The sequence below is a fragment of the Panicum virgatum genome, chromosome 9N (assembly GCF_016808335.1).
Source record: "Panicum virgatum strain AP13 chromosome 9N, P.virgatum_v5, whole genome shotgun sequence".
Lineage (NCBI taxonomy): Eukaryota > Viridiplantae > Streptophyta > Magnoliopsida > Poales > Poaceae > Panicum > Panicum virgatum.
Window position 1 is genome coordinate 19,165,069 of NC_053153.1, and position 24,513 is coordinate 19,189,581.

The window sequence follows — 24,513 nt, forward strand, 5'->3', positions numbered from 1 at the left end:
CGCGGCTCAGAGCACCTTTGATGGAGGGGGCATGCTCAGTCGCGGTGGAGGGCGCTCGGATTCTTTGTCAAACGGGTCGGGTCGAAGCGTGTCGGCGAATGCAGGATGTGGAAGCTGTGGAGCATCTCGCGGTGGCGGCCGCGGCCGGTGCGGTGACGACGACGACGTCGACCATGCTAACAACAATGACATGGAAGAGATTTATCAGATCCCTCAGATAAGTTCAATTTTCTAAGATTGCCTTGCGTTTGCCCTATTACTGTGATGATGGATTGCCCTGTTTTTGTGATGCATGATGTAGACTAAAACAGACAAGGCTAATTGGTCGGAATACAATAATAAACCGTTGTGTAAATTGCTTGTTGAGCAAATTGGGTTGGGTAACTACAACAAAGGAACAATGACATCTAGAGGGTACAAGATGATCATTAAAAAGTATCACTGTGCAACAAACTTGAGCAATTTACACAACAGTTTATTATTGCCCTGAGCTCAGTAACAAAATTAGGCAACTCAAAGGAATGTACCAGTTCATAAAAGATGGGCACACTGACAGTGCTTAGGCTGTGATGAAATTAGATGGCCTACTGCAAGTCTACGATGGTGGAACGGAGATGCTATTCGGTCTACGTAGGGCCCTTTGTCGGTGACGAACGCCCACCAGGTTATGCCCTCTCCTCCTCTTCCCTTCCTGCTGTGCGAAAAAGAGCGCCCCAAACCCTAATGTAAGCTATGTGTACGTATTCGGACCTGGCCCAGTTACAATATATTAGCACCTACTAGCGTCGATTTTGTTTGCCAAAATTATCGAGTTTAAATGTGTGCAGTCAGTATAGAGGTGGTAACAGATCATGATTCTAATGATCTTCTCATAATTTAATTTGACCCTTATATATTTTGATAATAACTTTTACACCTGGCCATACACGTCGGCACAGCCTGCTCCATCTTTCAAGTCCGACCGAGATATCAAGTCGCTCGCTCTCTGTATTTCTCCCGTCCCCCCTCTTCCCTTCTCTCTTGCCGTCACTGCTAGGGTATTTAAATTTTTACCATTATAACAGATGGTACCTCCTCAGATAACATCTTTAGAAATGGCGCCTCAGATAACATCTTTAGAAATGGCGCCACAGATTTAGCATAAGAGAGAGAAAATCGGTACAGATTTATTACATTTACTCGTCGCTCCAGCGTGATCTGAGTCAGCGCGAGAGAGCAAATGACCGTCGATACCCTTGCTTCTTCTTCTCCATCCCGCGTGGCCGGGAACACAGCCTGCAGGCTGCAGCAGGCTCACGGTGGGGGCGATAGCGCTCCTACTATCCGTCGACTACCGCTCGCCCCGGAGCACCGCCCGCCGGCAGCCATGGACGACGCGAGCACGGTCCTCCTCTACTCCACACTGTCCGAACTCGCCGACCCGAGTAGGGTATTCGTCGTGGGCGAGTCGGCGAGCGGCGTCCTCGCGCGCCACCTCAACTCCCGCTTCTCCGGTGCACCAGGCGCCCTCGTGCGGCTCCGCCGGTTCGTGGCGCTGATGCCCTTCTTCACCGGTGCCGAGCCGACCTTCAGCAGGTGGAACACCCTGCACTTCAGCCTCGGCGCCACCGCGCGGTCTCGATTGCGCACATCTCGTGGCCCCGCGGGCGGCGGACGCACGACGTCAGCCACCGCTGCCTTGCGGAGTCGAAGCCCATCGATGGAAAATGAAAAGTGATGGCCGAAATCCGATGCCCAGCAACATGAATCGATTGTTGCATGGTTTGAAATCGAAGCCTCAATCAATCGATGCCTCGTAGAGTGAATTGATAGATAGCAAGAACCCATGATCAGACGGCGGCGGCAGTTGACGCCAAGGCCAGCGCTGGTCGCCGCCCCTGCTGCGAGCATGCGCCCACACTTGGTCTGCAGCTTGCCGTCGCACTTGTCGCGCTCCTCCGGCATATTCAGGAGCAGGTCCCAGGCACCGGCGCCGACGTCGTAGGCCACAGCGGAGATCATTACGAGGAGAGGCATGAACCCAGCGAGGCGCGTGTCCTTCACGCGCGTCGTCCTGCTCCTCGGCGTCGTCGCGCTCGGGGCTCTGGCTCCTAAGCGTGAGGTCAGCGGCAAGGCTCCTAAGCGTGAGGTCAGCGGCAAGGGTAGGGGGCGCTGACCCCGCTTTTCGGGGCATGATGGCTGGGAGGAGCACGAAAAACGCATAGGCGGAGATTAGTTGGGGGCCAAAGGGGCCATGGCCTCCTCAGTTTTGCAAATTTTTCATAAAAGCATCTCTAAGAGTTTGTCATATTTTATTTGGCATATCTTGTATTTTGCCAATTTATAAAAAGATATGTCAAGTAAAAAAAAGAGTTTATCTCCAATAGTTTGGCATAATTCACTTGCCAAATCCAGATCTAACTTACATCAGGAACCCTAAGAGAGACAAAATTATATTTATGCCCTTCCACCTCTTAAAAACTTAAATCACGAACTCTTCTCTGTTATTTATTTCTTTTTTCACCCTCCCACCTGACTAGAAACCACGATGCCAACCGCGCGCCCTGCGCGTATATTTACGCGCTGGAGGCTGGTTTTTTCCACATTGCCAAAAATTGCCAAGTCTTTTGCCAAATTGTTGTAGGAGTATTTTTAACATTTTTATCAAAAATCAAAGATGACAACTCAATTTACCAAACTGTTAGAGATGCTCTAAATAAATAATAATTTTGACATTATTTATCAGATTAGCAGCTTAATTATTACATCTGTCCTCTCTGATTTAGTGTTCAAGCTCCCCACTGAACCCACGCCTAGGAGGCCGTCCGTCGACGGACGCGTGGCGCACCCACGAGTTGCGCGCGGGAGGTGGACTGCCACGCCACCGTCTTCCGCAGGCACCTCGGTACCTAGCGGACGGCATGCTCGCCGTGTATCTCGGCGGCGCCCAGGAAGCGATGGCGCTGCAGGAGCTCGATGTGGTCGTTGCCGTCGTGGTTGTCAGGAAGCGGTCCACGCGCGGAGTGGAGAAGAAAGAGAGAGGCAAGGGCATCGGCGGTCATTTCACATATTCGGCTGACTTGATTCACGCTAGAGCGACGTGCCCCACGAGCAAATGTGATAAATCTATATCGATTTTCTTTTTTTATGTTTAATCTATAGCGCAATTTTTAATGATGCTATCTGAGGAGCTCCCATGTAAAAAGTTAGATACCCCGTCCCTGCTACATCTCGGCTCTCCGATCGCCGCTCCCTTCATCTCAGCGCAGCAGGCCCGTGCAGGTGCAAGGGCCAGGAACGGATCAGGCCACCGCAGCTCCGCCCCGGCGCGGAGGCTGGGGGCGCAGTCGCTGTCCTCCGGCACGGGGGTCAGGGTTGGGCCGCACGGGGCACCGCCGCTCCCGGAGTCCGGGCCTCCGCCACGGCACCCCCGTCGGCCCTCGATCTGCTAGGTGCGCGCTTTCCCCCCTCCCTCTCGCTCTCCCTCTCCCTCCCTCTGCCTCCCTCTCTCCCGCTAGCGCGGAGGCTGTCCTCCATCGCGGGGGTCAGGACGCGCCCCCTTTGGCGCGGGTGCCGCCGCTCCTGAGGGCCGGGCCTCCGCCGCGGCTCCCCCCCCCCCTGTCAGCACACGATCTGCTAGGTGCGTGCTCTCCTCCCATCCCTCTCTCTTCCCATGCCAGCATCAAAGCTAGATTCTGTTTATGGCCATGTTTGGTTTCGAGGCACAAAAAATTTCTTGAAAAGTTTTTCATATGTTTGGCAAAATCAATCATAACCAAACATATGTAATTTGATGCAATTGCTAAATGCACACAGCTATGTGTCCCCAAAATTCTGAAATTGCTTGAAATTGCTAAGTGCACACACATAGATACATAAACAGCCCAACATAATATATAGAATTTGTTTTCTTTGCAACACAAATATGGTCCATAAACACAAATATTGGGCAACCAACTATGCCGGCACAATTCACACACTGTCTCAAAGTTTACATAGCAAAACAAAGTCCCACAAAAAAATACTAACGATGATACAAACTTATTCCGGCCCCCAACATATGTCACATATGGCATAATTTACAGGATTCTCACCGGGACTCGTAGCTCTGATCTAGGGAGCATCAGTCCAATCATGATCAGTGTAATAGGGAATTAAACTAGCTAGTCTTGTATCCTTCCAAGGTTAGTTTTTCGAGGTGGATTTCCGGTGATAAAAACGAAATGCAGCTACTGAGGGAAACCTAAAATGTCCATATGCATCTGATAGTTGAAGTGACAAAATAATACGTATATATAAATGTTCTCATACACTAATACGTGTGCTAATTTGTCATCAAGATCTGAGAAATCGCCAAAGCAAATGTGTTATTTTAAGCAGGACATGAACCTCAAATAAAACTATCAGAAGGAACTTGAGGTCGGCACTCACCGTATGCGCAATGAACTTGAGGCATCGGAATCGGCAGGATGGATGCAGAGGGTCCACCATCCCATGACGCCATGGATGAGGTGGAATGCCTTGCAGGTTCTGCAAGGGAGTGTCCGCCGGCAGGAGGTGCGCATTGGTAGTACGGATGCACCGGTGCAGACATGGCTCGGGGGGGGGGGGGGGGCATTATTGTGGGAGGAGCGCCGAAGTACGGGGAGTGGTGCTGGTACCCGGCGTAAGGAAATGGCGGCACATTGGGGCCTCCGCTGCCCGGCGGTGCGCTACTGAAACCGGACAACCCATGCGGCGGTGGTGGCATGCCTCCGGTGCCCGGCGCTTGGCTCGACGACGAGCCGAAGTAGGGGTTGAAGCCGGTCGAGAACCAGGGGTCCGGTTGTGGGTAGTTGCCGAACCCGTCGTCCCCTTGGCCGGCCATGGCACACCGCTGCCAAGGGTGCGGACCAGCGGGACGCGAGGATCAATGGAGGGTGTGGAACAGATGAGGTTGAAGGCCGTGGGAGGGAAGCTTGCTGAGGGGAGCACAAGGATGGCCACGGACCCGGGGTGGAGCAGGGAACGGGGGATGGTTTGGCGGCGGGACGCCGGATCCCGCACAAGGTAGGCGCGCGCCGTGCAGCGGGTGAAGCAAGGAGGCCGGCCGGCACACCGGAGCAAGGCAGGCGATAGAGGAAAATGGTGCCACTGACCCGGGGCGGCGGAGGCCTTGCAAAGGAGGGGATGAGGCCGGGACCGTGGAAGACACCGATTGGGGGCGGACGGCGGCGGATTCGAAGGCCGGCGCGGCGGAGGGGGGGCGAACACGGGCCGGCGGCCGGCGGTCCGGCCCCGATCTTGACGTGCCGCCCGGGCGACTTCGACGCTGCGAAACCTGTAGCCTCCCCCAAATCCGGTGCACCGGCGGCGGCGGGCCACGGATCCGTGAAATGGCGGGGACTCCGCAGGCCGGCGGCGGCGGCGGAATGCGGCGGCGGATCGGCGGCGCTGGGGGCTGCGGGTGGACAGGGGTTGCGTTAGTTTGGGGGGCACATCGTTGGCCAGGGGGATGCGCACGGGGCCGCCTAACGCATTCGGCTGTGGGCCCCGCCTATGCCTCATCACGTGGGTCCAAATTTTTACACTGTTGCAACCAAACATATGGGTTGTATTACCCGGAAATTTTTCCCCTCCCACAACCAAACAGGGCCTATGTTACAAGTAGTCAGTTCTTTCTTCGGATGCCAGCATGGCAAGTCTGCTGAATTTTTTTTATCCCTTTGGATATTAGGATGGATGAAGTTACACAAGCTGTTGAAAATCTGAAGAAAGAATGGAGCCAAGCGGTTTCACAGCTTGAGGAGAGCATTGCTACAATCAAATCATGTGGAAAAGCAGGGAAAGGGACAGAGGAAGCAAATTCTCTTCCAAGGTTGAATGGTTCTGCGCAGGATGCTCTGCAATTGCTCAAGTCACTGCAGTTTCGGCTTGATCTTCTAGCGCAGCAGCTACCTACTTTTGAAGAAGTGCAATCCGGCCAAGCAACCTTACAGTCATGGGATGAACAATACAAGAAGTAAGGCGGTCTTGTAAATTGTAATTGTCCCCTTCTGTCCTTAGCATGCTTCTTTTCGTAACAATTTTGATTGTGTTTGCAGGCTGCGTGCTAGTCTGAGGAATGCTAACTTACAAGCTAAAGAGAACATTAGAAAAGCTGCTCAAGAGGAGGTGTGTTATTTTCCCTCAATCTCATGATATTAATCCGATTGATTTGCTGAGAATTACATACTTCTTTAGATCTTTACCAATACCAGTGATGTTTAAAAGTGAAAGATGATTCGACACATAATAAATAACTTATTTTGAGAACCTATTCTTTTTATGCAAGTATCTCTTCTCGTAGATGTTTATGTACCCACATTTCAGAAGCACCAATAAAACTATTATGGCTTCAGTTTTTGCATATTCTCTGGAAAAATTAGCAAGAAACCCGGCCACCTTTTTAGAGCATTGTAGGTGCCCTTACAGCTTAATGCTATCAATTTCTAATTGTCTTTTTTTTCTAGAGGGAGCTTCTTCTTGGGGGTGGAGAAGAGTCTACCATCCGCAGGCGTAATCTCCAGTAAGTAGATTTGCATGAAGTCATCTTTCCTTTAAGCCAATATATAGGATATTTAAGGAGTTTTTTAGGATTTGAAGAACAAGATAAGGGCTATGACTCTAGTTTGTTCTATATTTTAAAGTTTAAACTAAGAATTGTGGAATGGCATCTAAGAGTTGCTGTGTTAATGTATTGCACTAATGAATGGGCCATCCTTTTCTATTCATGTTCGGATTGTTATGTTGCATCACAGTAATGAATGACCCACCCTTCCACACTGTAGTCCAAGCAACATCCAGTTTTGTTGTATAATGTGATTTTATGCAGGACAAAGGCTGGGATGACATCTGCTGCTGAAAGTATCACTGAGAGCCTCCGACGGTCTCGCCAGATGATGGTTCAGGTTAGCATGTCCATTTGTTCAATTATTAGCTAGTAGGCTATTGCTCTTTAATTTGAAGCCAGTTGATATAAATGCTTACAGGAAGTGGAAAGAAGTGCAAGTACCTTGGCAACATTTGGTATGCATTCTTAATTAAGCCTTTAATCTGTATAGAATATCTTATTCACAATGGCTTGGCAATAGTTGTAATTATTCATGTAATAGGTCACAATGGAGAAAATAAAACTGCTTGGTTGTTGAGATGCAGTTATTTACATTTGTGGTTTTGTTGTATTTTCTTTTTTATTACTTTACTATAGGATGCTCTTCTATTATAGTTGAAATATTATAGCACGTTCATGTACTTCATGGTGTGTGAATTAACACATTTTCTTATTTTCCTGCATTTTTAGGATCGTCATAGTAACATTGCAACATGCAAACTAATTTATAAACTTCTGCAGATGAATCAACTAGTGTTCTCCAGAAGGCTGAAGGTGAATATCAAGGACACCGCTCTTTGCTGATGCGTACCCGTGGTTTGCTCTCCACAATGCAACGGCAAGATGTTCTTGATAGGTAGGTACTTACTTTCACACTTTTGTACAGCGTAACTGCAAATCAGTGTATAATGTTGTTGTATAGCCTGCATTCTTGTTTTAGAGTCAAGCCATTTAACTGAAAGACATATCTTTATATAATGTGTACACCTACTAGCAGCTCTATTCACGTTTTGCTCAATTAAAAATTGAACCATATCCATGGCTCCTTCCGTGGGAATGGTGATGAATTATATAACGACAGCACTTAACTATCTTGTCAGGATCATTCAACCCAGTACACTTTTTATATTAAACACAGTACAAGTTCCTAGGCTATCTTTGTAGGGAAGTAGGAAATAAATGATTCATTATAGCTCATCTAGCAAAAAAAAAAAAGGAGACTTGCAGGAAACATGGTACCATTTGATTTGCATATTATCACAAGTTTGATATTATACAAAAGTTGCGTGAATTTATACTTCAAAAGCCTTTATAAACTCAAGAAGTATGTGTAATGTCAAAGCACACCATAATCACTAGACTTTCATTGAATAAACGTTGGTACCTCCTCTATGAGCACTGGGGCCTTGTTGAGATGATTCCTTAATCCTCAGTCAACGGTGCAGTCCTGCCTGTTAAAGGTTGAAAGGCACATATCTTGTGGATTGCTTCAAGTAGGGTCGTGAGGTTTCTTCTTAAGTTCTTATGGAGCATAGTGTCATGAATGGATCAAATAAGTCCAATCCTCGAAGTTCTATTACTTGTGTGTTGCATCTCCAAGAATCTGTACCGTGAAGTAATGATGCATGATATCATTGTTTGAAGGTGGATTAGTGCAGTAATATTCCTGACATGACTATTTTATTCCTCATTGGCTCATTCCCAGCAATTCAGCTGTCATCCCAAAGTGCTTAGGAAAAAGTTGTTTTGAAGTATGTCTGGTGCATTTGTGCTATGCAATCAGTTTCTATCTGCAGGATAATTTTCTTCCTGTCTAATAACAATTCTGTGTTTCTGTGTGCCATTGGCAATTGCTAATTAGATCTGTTTCCCAGGGTCATCCTGACTGTCGGCTTTATCATTTTCTCCTTGGCGGTTCTCTATGTTGTTTCAAGACGTATTGGTCTGTTGACGCTGCAAAGGAAACTGGCTGATGCCATCAGATCAGGTTCATTATCAGCTGAGGACATCGTAGCAAAAGCCCAGCCTGGACCTGCTGCAGCCAATGTTCCAGCTCCCGCCCCTCCCATTTACGATGAACTGTGATTTACTTTTAACTATGGTCTTATACACTGTATCCAGATTCCAGAAGCAACTGTTAAGGTAATATTTTTCACAAATAAGTTGTTGAGAATTTTCTCTAGTCTGCAGTGATCACCATGCACCAACCTCCTATTTGATTGAAATTTGTAATGCATTTCAATTGCAGATGTGCGCTAGCGAGTTTGGGAAGGTACTCTCCACTGGCGGAATGAACTAGATGCCTCACTGCAGTGTGGATTTAAGTTTAGTGCAGCTGACTTATTTTTTCTGGGGGGCATTTATTTATACGACCAGCACCAATATGGTTCAGATAGCCTTGATTCAGATGTATAATTATCCCATCCCTCTATCCAAGTTGGATTTAAGTGGTATAGTTTTGGTTTGTTTTATGCAAAACGGTCAGGATTCAGCTTCTGAATCCTGGTACCGTGTCACGCCCCCCTCCGGCCTCCCGCCTCCCTGTTGCTGGTGAAGGGACTTGGGCTTGGGCCATGGTCTCGGCTGAGTCGGCCCAGCGAGCGCGTGCTGCTCCTCCTGGCAGGCCTGCCATGCGGCCATGCCTACCTAGCAGATGCCATGTCCACTAAAAAAAAAGCAGATGCCATGTCAGGCAGGAATGCGTATAGTGTAGCCGTTGGATCCAATGTTATTAGAGAAAATTCCATGTATGCTATTGAAAATTTAACTCATCCCCTCTAATACCGTAAAAGGTTAAACCATCCTCTCAATGTATAGTGTGAACTACACCTACTGTTACAGCGCAGTCATAAACAGCTGTTAAGTGAAGGTAAAATGGTAATACTACCTCTAGTATCTCTTAGTATATGCTATTGCGTTCAATAACAATAGCAGCCATACCATACAAGTAGCCATTGATGTCCATAGCAATCAGCCATTGCTTCCATACAAGCAGCCATGTAGGAAGATTAACCGCAACTGTTACATTTTTCAGATGACTATGACATCTTTGATGGCAAGGCGAAATAGCCAAAATCGTCCCTCAACTATCGCTCACGGCTTAATTTCATCTCTGAACTATCAAAATGTCTGCTTTGGTCCCTGAACTATGCAAAACGGATCAATTTCGTCCATTTGGTGATGTGATGTGCCACCATGGACTGCCAAATCAGCGCCCAGTGAGCATATGATGGGAAATACCGTTTGTACCCTCCATAGAACCAGCTAAAGTCCATAGAATGCAGATTTTAGTAATGACTTTTGATTTCTGTTTTTTTTTTGCAGTCTGGGCATAAGAAACAAATGGTGTCTTACACAAAATCCAGAGCTATTGCTGAAGAGAATCTGAGTTTAGCTGGTTCTATGAAGGGTACAAATGGTATTTCCCATCATATGATGACTGGGCACTGATTTGGGGGTCCATGGTGGAACGCCACATCACCAGATGGACGAAACTGACCCACTTTGCATAGTTCAGGGACCAAAATGGACATTTTGATAGTTCATGTACGAAATTGAGCTGTGAGCGATAGTTGAGGGACGATTTTTGCTATTTCGCCTAAAATCTAATAAGAAGGTTAAAGAAATATATATATATATATAATATAGTTAATTTTGTCATTAAATTTTCAGCCGGAATTTAATTTTATCCCTAAACTTCCAAATAGATCATTCTAATTATCAAATTTCTCCATCCGACTTAATTTAATCCTTCACCTTACAGCTTGTCACATCTATCAGCTATGGTTCATAAAAAAAACAATCTTTTCTATAGACTTGATCATTATAAAAGTTTTACCTTGAAGAACTAAAATAATGAAGGGAGTTGATTCGAGTATATTTATTATACATGTACAAAAGTTTCCTTTTTGAAAAAAAACATTCATATAGACGCACAGTGTTATGAATCGTGATTCGTGAGTCCTCTCCTAGCTAAAAAAAATGTGAGCTGAGGTTATGAAAAGCTAGGTTTTGAATGACCCCTGGCCGGCACAGTGTTATGAATCGTGATTCGTGAGTCCTCTCCTAGCTATCTCCGGCAAGTCGGCAAGTAGCGGAGGTTCATATCGTGCAGCACAGTACACGTACCTCGCCAAGAAGATATTCGCCGCGCCAAGGCATGCCATGCACTGTTGGAGAACGGCACATTAGTGCCGGTTACAGGACGGTTTAGTGCCGGTCCCTGTGGCCGGTACTAAATGGCCGGCACTAACACACGTTAGTGCCGGCTACTCTGACCGGCATTAACGTGCGTATGTTAGTGCCGGTCCGTAATACCAGCCGGCACTAACGTGCCCGCCCCCGCCCGAGTCCTGACAGCAAGGTTAGTGCCGGCTGATATTACTAGCCGGCACTAAATGTTTTTTCTTCTTTTTGTTTTTTTTCTTTTCGTTTTTATACGTATGGCTATGCGTATTTCTAGCGTATGTGACTACATAGTCGTACTCTTTGCATTGCACAGTATTATTAGAACAGAATATTACACTAACATTATATATTTATATATATATATATATATATATATATATATATATATATATATATATATATATATTTGTCATGTATGGAACACTTAGGAATTCAAAAGTACATGGGATATTACAAATTATTGCGCACATCAACTATAATAACGTATCAGCTTCCTCGTCGTCGGATCTTCTTGGGCGACGCTTAGACGGAGATCACCATGAAATTCGCCCTTAGGATTTATGACTTCATCGAGTAGAAATCCGCATATAGCTTCTTGAATTGCCCTGATCCGAGCGATTTCAATGAGTTCTTCTTTCATCCGCCAACGCTGTCACATTTTTCGATAAAAACATGAGAATAAAAAATAATGAATTAAAATAATGAGCAGATGTGATTGTGCTCACGTACATTGAATGCCTCCACTGTCATTTGCCCTTTTTCACTTGCAAAAGAGTTGATCCACTCGCATACGTAGTATCCACATAAGTTGTTTCCTTGGCCCTGTCTCCAACACTATGGACAAACGTGGGTTACGATATAGAATTTTTCTGATGTTTATTGCGAATGACATTAGTAGCGAGAGTATATTCATACCGGAAAATCAGTCACCCAATGAAGAGGCTCGATTTCACCTATGGGCAAGCCTATGTGTTTGTGGAGGTAGCGACCCCATGCAGTATTTACCACCTCGATGATATCTTGGTACTTTGATTTATCTTGCCTTAACGAGTCGTACACCAAGACCTTGTGCTCCTCAATCCGAATACAAAGCAATATCCAATGAAAGCTATGCATATACATACGCATAACCAATTAATGTTGATTATAATAGTTATTAAATAGTATTATTAATACGAAGGGATTGAAAAAAAAAGTCTAACAAAGAACGACTCACTGATGGTTGTATGGCAAGAGAATGAAGGGACACATGCTATTTTTACGCAACCCCCTGTATATAACATTGACTATGTCTCCAGGATTTAGCGCTAGCGATTTCTCGTGTATAATATCGGGGTCGTAGAACCCGACGTTATGGAAGTTCTTCTTTCGGCAAATTTGAATTTTTGACCTACGAGACACAAGAAAAACGGGGATCAGTCAACACACAAGGCTAAAATAATGAAACGAGAGACAATACTTACATGCACCATACACTGACGAGGGACTTGTGAAGGGCATCTTGATGGTATAAATCGTAGAGTGATGCAAACTCGATATATACATCATCTGCCCCCCGCCAGAAATGCTCATCTTTAATCCGAGCTGGGAACATCTCTAATTTACTAGCTTTAGATTGCACGGCATACCATTTGTGTAACTCGGCCATTCTCGTTGGTAGGAATGGTAGCAACTCTGGCCATATCAAAGGTTCACCAAGTACAAATTTTTTCCTGCCGCGGGCATTCTGTAGGGCCTCCCCAAGCAATTGAGCCCTTGTTAGATCAGTTTGCAATATCATCCCAGCCATGGTCAACAGATCTCTTGATTCATCGGGACAGTCTTCATGCGGCACTATCAACGGAGGGATCGATTGTTTGGACTGCTCTCCGAGCTGGGGAACGGTCTTTGCATTAATCAGGCGATTCTTGGGTTTGCTGTAGCACTTTCTGATCTGCCGATCATAATCCGACTCTCTTTCTTTCTCCTTGGTGGGATCTTTAATGAAGTGTTTAACAAAGTGTGCCTTTGCAACCGGATCTATTTCTGGCTTCTTGTTCGCAGCCTCCCTTAGTAGCTTGCGCTTCAGCAAGAAGGTTTGAAACGATTCTTCTGCCTCTTCCTCTTCTGGAGCCTTCTTTTTCTTCTTTCTTTGCTGCTTTTGAGATGGCTGGACCGAAGGTACCATGTATGCCTTCTGTCGCTGACTCTGATTCTGTTGTGCGGCTGGTGATGATGCCGGAATTGGCTCACTTTGTGCGGCTGGTGATGGCGGATCCATACTGGGGTCCCGTGCAGGCGGTGAAGAAGGTGGGCCAACACTAGGATTCCTGTCAGCTGGCGTTGGTGATCTTTGCCTTGAGCACCGAGCGGAATCCGTGTCTGCTTGCACCAATCTTATGTCGCGCTTTGGCCACGCGATCCATGTGTGTACGGCATGTTGTAGTTCTGTTTCTTCAGGACTTATAGGGATCGGGAGGTCAATGTCTTCCCAGCGTTCTTCAGTAATTCGGTCAACAAAGACTCTGGCGAATCCTTCAGGAATCGGCTGGCAATGTATTGTCCCGCCCTGTTCTTGGACTTCCGCATAACCCTCAGCACAAACTTTAAGCTTTTTCCCATAAAGAACCAGAAGCTCACATTGGGTCCTAACGGTGATGTCGTCAATGGGGTCCCTCGGCCTGTCGGCACCCAAATTAGGGTGCTCCGTGGAAGCAACACTGCTACGACGCTGAGAAGAGGGGCTGATCTCCACATTGGCAGCTGGTTGGTCCGAGCGTTGCCCAACTGCTGCCTCAAGTGACATTATCCGGTTTTCTAGGCTATGAATCTTCTCAGCCACTACTGCCTTGCTTCTACATCGGCTTCGGTAGGTTTTGAGATCTCCGAAAAGCCATATTTCCATGGAACTACGCCCACGCCTCGGGTCCGTCCAGTGTGTTCCGCATTCCCAAGAGCGTAAGTCAGCTCGTCATTCTCTCTGTTGGGCTGGAAGGTTCCTTCTTCGGTACGCCTCATTGCATCCTCGAGTCTTTGGGCAGCCTCTCTTAGTACGTCGCTAGTCACAAACATTCCAGTGTCGGGGTCTAGTGTGCCTCCATAAGCATAGAAGTAATACCTTGCTCGTTTGGGCCAACTCAAAGTTTGCGGTACGATTCCTTTTACAATTAAATTATTTTCCATCTTTTCCCATTTCGGAATGGCAATCTTATAACCTCCAGGCCCAAGTCTATGGAAGTTTTTCTTTTTGCTAGCATTCATTTTGACTTGAATCGAGGCTGCCATGCTGTCAGCACTGTGCTTGTAATTCACGAATTCATTCCACCACTCTCGTTGCTTCTTCCAGACTTTATCAAAATCTGGTGTGAGGCCCTTGTTGACAAAGTTTGCCACCAATTTTTTCTTGAACGAGGCGAACTGAATTGCCATCTTCTTAAATGTCCATCCCTTTATTTTGTCAGCTTTGCCTGGGGGAAAGTTGAAGTGCAATGACACCTCTTTCCATAACAAATCTTTCTCTGAATCTGGCACGATATCTTCAGGTCGATCAGAGACTTTATTTCTCTTCCAAAGCGTATACTTTATGGGGACAGATTCCCTAATAAGATATCCCAATTGATTTACAAATGTTGTCTTAATTTGACCAGGAGCTAGTGGCTCGCCGGTTGCTTCGTTGATCTCCGTGATGGTCGTACATCCTACCATCTTCCTCTTGGAGCCACGTTTCCATTTAGGATTCGTCGATCCTGATGCCTGAAAGAATCGCAAATTTATCAAGCGGGTTGCTAGCAACTAGTGGACGTCGCGGCAGGTATGCGTAACCTTCATAACCCGCAAGCAAGGGTTCCAGATCGAAAATTATCATGATATTAGGTAACTTATTGACTGAAACATTCATAAGATTTTTTAGCTGGAGCACGACTCCTTACACAAGGACTGAAATCATCAACAAAGCTAGCAACATAACACAAATAGTTCGCAGCTGGGCCGCATGTGTCACAAACAATATCTTGCTCCTAACATATATATTGACAAAACGTTTATCCTGATGCCTGAAAGAATCACTAAACTTTTATACCTCGGCTTCCTCGACATTTCCTTCTTCCTCCCCACTAATATCTTGCTCCTCGTCGCCATGATAATGCAAGTTTAAAAATTGGCTGCCATCGTTCTCGTCCTCATCAAACTCTGGAGCTATGTGCCCAGTACTACCACGAATGAGCTCGTGCATTAACTCGTCTTGGTTGTCCGTAGGATCCATTTCCACTACCTGAAACAATAAAAAAACAGCAAGCCACATACTATATGAGGTTACAAAGCATCTATTAAATCAAAGGTTATCTTGTTTCTTCTTATGATTCCTATATCCTGTAAATTCAGAAATAGAATGGAACTGGAAAGAGAAATTTATATGTTTGGTATGCATGTTCCCTTTTTGAGTCTTGATGCCCAATTACCTTGTCTTGTACTGAATAATTGATGCATTATATGTACAATGTTTGGGTAAAAAATGCAGTAACCAATGTCCTTGTACAAGAAACTTAATACTGCGCCAGAATCTATATTGTCCACATCATCTTTGAATTTATGTCCTTACACTTAAAATTTGACCTTGCTCTTAATTAAGAGATGATGTATTTTGAAGGGTTCCACATCTATACTGAAAACCTTTACCCGATTGTGATGTTCATAACTTTTTAATGCAGCTGAAATAGTCAGAAGACAAGCTCTCTTTCCCGGTGACTCTGAGTTGCAACAGTTGCTTCACATTTTCAGGTTTTTTTTCCTTCTGCATTCAAACATTGGTGCCATAATATGTGTAGTACCTTGCTTAGTTGCTAGGATAGTGTCGTTCTGTTAATCCTGAAGTTATTGTTCTAATATCAAGTTCATCAGATGCAATTATATCTAGATAATAAGAACGAACATGTCACATTTGTGATTCTGTACATACAGTTCCTCTTCCCTGCATAAAAAGCTACTCTGACTTTTCTTATTTATAAATTATAATTTTGTGGTTTATGCCAGTCTGTAATTGACAAGGAGAGGAAGGGGGAATACTTGGGAAAGACTGTCCAGGTATTTTGGATCACGTGATGCGGACTTGATTTTGTTTCATCTGTCTGGGTAACTTCTGCCTTTATTCTTTTTTCTAGTACTGATCACCTCCAAAAAAATATTTTTTATTTGTTTATAGTTGTTCCCTTTAGCATTTTAGAGCTGGTTTACCTGTTGTTTGATTGCATTTTGAACATCTTCAGGGGATATTGAATCTATGCCTTTTATCGAAGTTTTGGGTCAATTCTCCTATCGTGTTGGTGAGAAGCTTCACAGTCTGATGCATACAGTGTCCATCTTCAGTGAGTAAGCAGGAGTGATGGTCTCACTTCTACATTATTTTTGTTTGACGTTTGACAGGTGCATGTTAGTCTTGTTCCAGTTCTTAATGTCGTTGGTGAGCAGGTATATTTGGCCATTAGCTATGTCCCACTGTCTAGTTACTAATCATAAGATTTACATGTTATTGTTTGGACAAATCTGCTTGGGCCCACTGACCTTAAGTCTCTATATGTGTTGTTTGCTCCTGCAGAAAACAAAGCCGACTCAGCATAGTGTACGTGGTTTAAGGGGACTTGGCTCACCCCAAATATTTTAGCTTGCCGCAGTACAAAGGTTAATCATCAAACTAATTATTTTTGCACACCATCTTGGTAGACTATGAGTCAACCTTGCTGAGCACTACTTATAAACTGAAACTGTGTCTTAACAGGAATTGGAGGATAATGTGAAGGAGAAACTCTCCCAGTTCTGCCATGTGCCGGTAAGGACACTGCACTTTGACCTATACAAAATTTCATACTCTTTAGCAACTAATAATTCCAGGAATTCCAGGAATTTCATACTTTGACCTATATTGTCACGTTGTATGATGTTTCCAATATATGGCGCATTCCTTTGTATTTATGTTCCCAGAAGACAATTAAGCCATAGCAGTCCATATTTTTGTACTAATGTTCCAATGCATAAAAAAGACTACCAAATATGGAATGTAACTGATTGTTTCAGCCCAAGTATTGTTTCATTGGAACCTAGAAGAACGGCACTGACAAAATGAAAGCTAGAGCAACCAAATCAAATAGGAGTTGCAGAAGCTTTTGCAGGAGTAGCGGTAGAAGGTCCACTTGACGGCAGGGGAGGACCTCGAGGCACAGGGGAGGACCTCGAGGCGGCCAGGGGCAGAGCTGGGCGGCCGGGCTGCGCGGAACGGGCCGCGCCCGTGGACGTCGATGAGGTGCGCGGCGGCGGGGCAGGTACAACGTGGTCGGGGCGGCGGGGGCAGCCGGGCTGCGCGAAACGGGCCGCGCGCGAGGACGACGAGGCGCGCGGCGGCGGAGGCAGGGGCGGCGTGGTCGGGGGGCGGTGGGGGCAGCCGGGCGGCCGCGACGGCGGGGGATGACCTCGAGGGGCGGCTGCACGGACCGTGGGGCGAGGACGCCGAGGTGCGCGGCGGCGCGGGCGAGGAAGAAGGCGGCCGGGGAAGAAGGCGGCGGCGCACGCGGGCGGGTTTTGTGGGCGATCTGAAAAATTTGGCGAAAGGGGTAATTTGTTGGGCGGGAGATGGCTTGGTTAGTGCCAGCTAGCCTTACCAGCCGGCACTAACGTGCCCTCGTGACGTCAGATTGGCACGTTAGTGCCGGCTAGTAATCCTAGCCGGCACTAACTTTCGCAGTTTAGTGTCGGCTAGGTTTACTAGCCGGCACTAACGTGCCAATCTGACGTCACGAGGGCACGTTAGTGCCGGCTGGTAAGGCTAGCCGGCACTAACGTGTTCCATGAAAAATGGCCAATCAGTTCCCATTTACACTAAATTTTTAATATTTTTAAATTTATTCATAACAAACTTAATAATTAGAATAATATAACAAAAATTTATATCTTAATTTTTTAAGCTGAACAATAATTATAGTAATTATATCTACACAATAATAATAGCAATTGAAGTAAATTAACAAATATGCTACCATTATCAATTATGTGTAGCTTATAGAGTTTATATGTTAGTATGCTTCTATTATTCATAATAAATCAAAAAAAATTCAGTTTGATCCATGCAAAAATATTCAAAAGTCTTTTCAGTAATAGCCTATACAATGATGTAATCAATTCGCAAATTACTTGATTATTTGTTTGTAATTTAATGTTTCAACACTCCTAGTAATGCAAAATTAGTGAAAGTAAATAATATTTATATCATGCAAAAATATAATATTATCTGAAGATGATATTGTGTTCTAATTGGACGAATAGTATCGAGAATTGAGACAAATACGACGCGGTGCGTTACATTACATCACTGGTTGAGAGAAATCAATATATAAATTATATAAAACTACTACTCATTATTATTATCTACTGGAACATTGATAATCTTCCTTTTGAGGAAAGTGCCTTGAGCGTGATCACAACGTAAGTAAGGTGTGTCCTCTTTGGATAAGAGGATGCTAGGGTCAACGTCAACTGAGAATGGAGGAAGGTTATCAATCTGGTCATAATCTTCCGAATTGTCCGAAATATCCTCAACTCCAACTACTTTTCTTTTTCCGGGAAGAACTATGTGCCGTTTCGGCTCATTTCCAACCTTGTCTGCTTCAGGCGTCTTATCCGACTTCTTCTTCGGTTTGCTCGACATGTCCTTCACATAGAACACTTGTGTCACATCCTTGGCTAGAACGAATGGTTCATCTTTATATCCAATCTTTTTAAAGTCAACTATGGTCATCCCATACCGGTCCTTCGTTACGCCTCCTCCAGCCACCCATTCACAACGAAATAAAGGGACAACTATGGGTCCATATTCAAGTTCACATATCTCTTCTATGACACCATAGTAGTTGTTCTTTTCTCCATTACTGTTTACTATACACATACGGACACCACTGTTTTGGTTGGTGCTTTTTTTGTCTTGAGCTCTCGTATAAAATGTATACCCATTTATTTCATACCCTTGGTATTGCTGGACAGTGATTGATGGTCCCCTAGCCAGCCATTGAAGTTCTTGATCAACTGTATTGTTGCCCAATAATTTTCGTCTGAACCAACCGTCAAAAGTTTTTATATGTTGCCGTGTAATCCAAGCAATATTCTTCTGTGGATTTTCAGACTGCATAATATTCATGTGCTCATCAATATATGGAGCCACCTTGGATGAATTCTGAAGAACCGTGAAGTTTGCTTGGCTGAATTCACTACAAGAGATGTTCATATTACATTTCTTTCCTAGTGTGCCTTTTCCCTTTAGTCGCCCCTCATGGTGTGACACGGGGAGCCCAATCGGATTGAGATCAGGAAGATAGTCAACGCAAAACTCAATGACCTCCTCTGTTCCATAGCCCTTAGCAATGCATCCTTCTGGGCGAGAACGTTTGCGCACGTACTTCTTCAATACGGCCATGAACCTCTCAAAAGGGAACATATTGTGTAGAAAAACAGGACCCAAGATAGTTATTTCTGTCACAATATGAACTAGAAGGTGTGTCATAATATTGAAGAAGGAAGGTGGGAAGACCATCTCGAACCTGACAAGACATTCGACAATGTCTTTCTGTAGTTTTATTAGATTATTTGGATTAATTGCTTTTTGCGAAATTTCATTCATGAACGCACAAAGCTTTACAACTGCCAATCTCACATTTTCCGGTAGAACACCCCTCAGTATAACCGGAAGTAATTGTGTCATCAGGACGTGGCAGTCATGTGACTTCAAGTTTTGGATTTTCTTTTCTTTCACATTTATTATGCCTTGTATATTTGAGGAGTACCCAGACGGGACCTTGATACTGTTCAAGCAATCGAACATACTTTTCTTCTCCTCTTTGCTCAGATTATAGCTGGCAGGTTTTAAATAGTGGCATCCTTTGTCTCTCTTCTCGGGTTGCAAGCCTTGTCGTCCAGCTAGCTGCTGCATGTCGCGCCTTGCTTCCAATGTGTCTTTTGACTTACCATACACTCCCAGAAAGCCTAGTAGGTTCACGCAAAGATTCTTCGACAGATGCATCACATCAATTGCGTTGCGAACCTGTAAGACTTGGCAATAAGGTAGGTTCCACAATATAGACTTCTTCTTCCACATTGGAACATGTCCCTGGTCATCCTTGGGAACAGGTTGGCTACCGGGACCCTTTCCAAATACTACCTTCACATCCTTGATCATCGAGAACACACGCTTTCCATTACGGAATAGAGGCTTAGGACGAGTTTCGGGCTCTCCTTTGAAATGCTTCCCTTCGGTTCTTAGGGGGTGATTGGTAGGAAGAAATCGACGATGGCCCATGTATACGCACTTCTTACAGTGTTTCAAATAAATGCTATCGGTCTCGTCATAACAGTGGGTGCAGGCCATGTATCCCATGTTCGACTGTCCCGAAAGTTTTGCAAGTGCAGGCCAATCATTGATGCATACAAAAATCAAAGCTCGGAGGTTGAAGGACTCCTGTTTATACTCATCCCACACATGTACACCTTCTTCTTTCCAGAGTAGTAAGAGATCATCCATCAAGGGTTGCAGGAACACATCAATGTCGTTGCCAGGTTCTTTTGGCCCTTCTATAAGCACCGGCATCATGATGAACTTACGCTTCAAGCACAACCAAGGAGGAAGGTTGAACATACATAGGGTCACGGGCCATGTACTATGAGCGCTGCCAAACTCACCGTACGGATTCATTCCATCCGCACTTAGAGCAAATCTTATATTCCTTGGGTCGTTGTCAAATTGAGGATACTCTCGGTTAAGGTTTCTCCACTGGGACCCATCTGCTGGGTGTCTGATCATGTGATCCTCCTTACGGTCTTCTTTGTGCCACCGCATCAACTTGGTGTTATCCTTGTTTTTGAAAAAGCGCTTCAGACGTGGTATTATAGGTGTAAGGATCGATGGACCAAGAGGGGGGGGGGGGTGAATTGGGCCTTTTTCAAATTCTAAAGCAAGGTAAAGCAACCTTAACCTATGCAATACTAGTAGGGCACCAATTCACCAACCGGATAACTAAGCTACCTACACAAGCTAAGAGAGATAAAAACAAAGTAAAGCCTAGCAAGGTAGAGCTAAGTTATGATCTCTAAGTCAAGCTCATGAGTAAATTGCATGAAAGAAAATGCTTGAATAAAGAGAGTGGACAAGAGACGACCGGATTTTTTCCCGTGGTGTCGATGTGTTGGCACACACCCCTAGTCCACGTTGTGACACTCACTAAGAGTCTTGTCACCTCCCATGTCACCGAGACTTGGGCGCTCACTAAGAGTCTCCGTTCACCATCCCGGCGTGGTGGAGCTCAAGCCACGTACAATCTTCTTCTCCGGGCTCCCACAATCCTTGGCAAGCTCCGCGAGAAACACCCCGATCACCAAGATCGCCTAGGTGATGCCAATCACCAAGAGTAACAAGCTAAGGCCTTCACTTGAGCAAGAACCGATCACCAAGAACGGATGCACACTAGCTTATCTCTACTCAAGTCCTTAATCTTGCTTCTTGATTGATTGAATGCACAAGTATGTGAATGATGAAGCTCAAGGTGGCTCTTGACTATGGTATGAGTGTTTGGATGTTGCCTGGTGTCAAGAGTGGGCGAAATGACCCATTGGAGGGGTATATATATGCAGCTCACACAAATAGAGCCGTTGGAGAAAAGCTGCCAGAAAACTGCGTAGCGCCGGTTAATCCGACGTCCCTCCAATAGTCATCGTCGGTTTAACCGGTGAATGTAAACTGCCTCTTCTGAAAACTAGCCGTTACAACTGGGGCAGATTAACCGACGTATCATCGGTTTAACCGGTGAGTGTAGTTGTCCACTGATCAACTGAAAAACCAAGTCTCTGGACAACTGCACCGACGTTAACTCAAACCTATCGTCGGTTTAACCGGTGAGGAAAACTTTTAAATTCCCCTGAAAAACCATCTCACTAGTCAATTGCACCGACGTCTTGATTCAAACAGCGTCGGTTAATCCGGTGAATAGAACTTGAATTTCCCTGGAAAAACCAACTCTGGACTAATGCACCGACGTTAAATTCAAACACGTCGGTTTAACTGGTGTATTGAATTTGTCCAGACTCTGCTGACTTCGTTTAACCGACGTATGGAAAATTGAGAGCGTCGGTTAAACCGGTGTATAGACTTTTTCTGATTTTGTCTTTTCTGATTTGAGTCTTGAATGAAATCCAAATATTCTTGAGATATAGTTTGAGAACCACTTATTTGAACTTCTAGAAACCTGAGTGACCATAGTGTGCATCCATTTTCAAATGACCATGTCCATGCTCAAGTTACTAAGCTTTAACCCCTCTTAATAGTGCGATCACTACAAAACTATAAAACCTATACTAACCTAAGTGTCCTTCTCAACCTTGTGACACTTAGGACTAGAAAGATCCTTAGCCTTGACATAAAATTGAGTTGAATACCGAGATCGCCTTTTTGAATAATGAAATTGAGGGGTCTCTTTTGACATATGACCAAATGAGCGATAACGATCTGTTAAGCTGCACAAACTCATTAGTCACAATAATGGTTGTCATTAATCACCGAAACATACCTTGAGGGCCTAGATGCTTACAATCTCCCCCTTTTTGGTGATTGATGACAACATAACCATAAATAACGAGAGAGCGAGAAAGATAAAGCAAGATAAACACAAGCGAACTCGAAAAGAAGGACCAAAGAGCTCAACGGCTCAAACGAAATTCATAGATATGTCTCAAAGCACGGCATACTCAAGCGACAAATGTACATATCCATGAACTAACACCAAATGTGATACAAAGAATCAAAGTCCTGATAACTACGAGCTCTCTCTAGCTCTACCCTCCCCCTAACTCTGGTGCTCCCCCTAACACCTCTCCCCCTTTGGCATCAAAGCACCAAAAGGCGAGCTACGAGTCGTGCTGTCGTGGTACGGCGACGAAGCGGTCCGGGTCGTCGTCGTCGGACGGAGAACTCTCACCCTCGGTGACAGACGGAAGCTGCTGGTCTGGGTCTGAGCTCACTGGGGGAGTAACTGTCGTGGAGGCTCTCGTGCTGGCACTGCCTGGTAGAGGATCCGTAGAAGTCGTAACCGGGTCAGCAGAAGAAGTATCAATATCTGAAGAGGTGACTGCTGAGGCTGCCGGCTGCGTCGACTGTGGAAGCAGGGACTCCTCTACTGCTCCTCCCCCTGAAGGTGCTGCCTGAAGTGAGGAAGGGAGGGCGACCGACTGAACCGCTGACGGTGAGTCCTGAAAGAGTGTGGTCGCCGGCAGTGGTGAAAAGAGCGGACGACCGGCAGACCCAAAGAGTGCTGACATCGAGAACGTGGTCTCCAGTGTCGCTGTAGTAGCTGGGGCTGCAGTAGGAGCTGGAGGAGGAGGAGCTGGTGTGACGGCAAGCTGAGGTGCTCCAACACCCTGAAGGCCTGGCTGTCCTGGCTGCTGCGGGGCGAGTCCGGTGTGAGAGTAAAGCTGTGAGATCATCCCGAACATCGCCATCATCCCCTGCTGCATCTGCTGAAACTGAGCGTCTGTCCTCTGTGAAACTCTGTCGATAAGCCCGACAAAACGCTCCTCGGTCGCAGCCCGCTCTCGGGCGGCCTCTCTCTGTATAGCAGCAAGCTGAGCCTCATGAGCTCTCCTGGCCTCCTCCTGTGCAAGCCTGTCCTCTCTCTGCTGAGTCACGAGCTGCTGTAGAAGTGCGGTGAGCTCGGACGGCTGAGACACCTGGGACTCAGAGACTGTAGCAGGTGCTGGTGACTCTGGAGCTGGCTCTCTAGACCCCCCTGCCTCATGGTCGTGACTAGCTGGGGCTACTGCAGGGAAGTACTCTACGTCCTCGGAGGAGTCTGACTCAAGCTCAGACCAGTGTATCTCATCCTCTCCTCCGGGAAGCTGTGCCTCGGCGGCAAGCAGTGCCTCGTCCTCCTGTGCCACACGGGCCTGTGCCTCTGGTGACAACTGTGCCATGGCAGCTCTCTCTGCCTGTCTGCCCCTCCTCCGGTCCTGTGGAGCTGTCGGTCGGTAAATTGGGAACCGGGGAGCCTCGTCGTGACGGTAGGGAGCGCCGATGGGTGACTCTGCTGGCACAATCATAGAACATATATAGCTGATCCAGTGTGCAAAGGGAAACTGTCGCACCACACCCATCCCGTCTGTGATCACATCCTCTATCTCAGCCAGAATAAAGTCAACTATGTCAAACGGCTCGTGAGTGAGGATGTGTAGAAGCAGGAGCTGCTGCAGTCCTGTAAACCCCTCTGGGTAGCCACTCCTTGGTAGCAAAGTCCTCCGGAGTGCCATGTGTACTGCGTATGCCACTGGGGTCAGCAGGCTAGGAACTCTGGCGTAGGAGGCAGGGAACGGCTGGCGGAAACACTAAGAGATCGCCTCATGAGAAGGTGCAATCCCGCCAATCATCGCTCTACGCGGTGGATCTGCATCTCCGTAAACCATCTCGTGCAGGGAGACGTCAACTAAGTCAACTCCGAGAATCCCTGCTATCGTCGCTCTCGACAAACCAAAGACCTGGCCTCCATAAACAAAGTGTACTGCTCGACGCTCGGGAGCAATCCAGGCCGTGGCATAGAAGACTCTGACCCAGTCCTCAATATATCTGTTCTGCTCAATCTGGAGTAACCTGGGCAGGCCCCTGAAGTGAGCGAAGTGCTCTCTGACATCTGCTCCCCCTGCGGCTGTCCTCAAAGACACCCAGT

At 46.0% G+C, this 24,513-nt stretch overlaps 1 protein-coding gene and 1 long non-coding RNA gene across 4 annotated transcripts; both read left to right on the top strand.

Annotated features, from left to right (window-relative positions):
- The first annotated feature begins 3,210 nt into the window (after positions 1-3,210).
- On the top strand, positions 3,211-9,081 carry LOC120690696. Of its 2 annotated transcripts, none has more exons than XM_039973456.1 (9): positions 3,211-3,619; positions 5,696-5,980; positions 6,063-6,132; positions 6,471-6,526; positions 6,833-6,908; positions 6,990-7,026; positions 7,352-7,466; positions 8,485-8,752; positions 8,859-9,081. In XM_039973456.1, exons 2-8 carry the CDS (start codon positions 5,697-5,699, stop codon positions 8,693-8,695), a joined length of 849 nt encoding a protein of 282 aa, XP_039829390.1. In that variant the 5' UTR covers positions 3,211-3,619; position 5,696; the 3' UTR covers positions 8,696-8,752; positions 8,859-9,081. The 2 variants fall into 2 exon arrangements, with proteins under 2 accessions (XP_039829390.1, XP_039829391.1); XM_039973457.1 differs by having other exon boundaries at positions 3,211-3,431.
- A 6,119-nt stretch (positions 9,082-15,200) lies between these two features.
- Positions 15,201-17,043, top strand: LOC120690697. Of its 2 annotated transcripts, none has more exons than XR_005681870.1 (7): positions 15,201-15,553; positions 15,806-15,904; positions 16,039-16,095; positions 16,196-16,240; positions 16,368-16,450; positions 16,548-16,598; positions 16,939-17,043. It is a non-coding gene; the product is annotated as an uncharacterized LOC120690697 (long non-coding RNA). The 2 variants fall into 2 exon arrangements; XR_005681871.1 differs by having other exon boundaries at positions 15,806-15,856.
- The last annotated feature ends 7,470 nt before the right edge of the window (positions 17,044-24,513 follow it).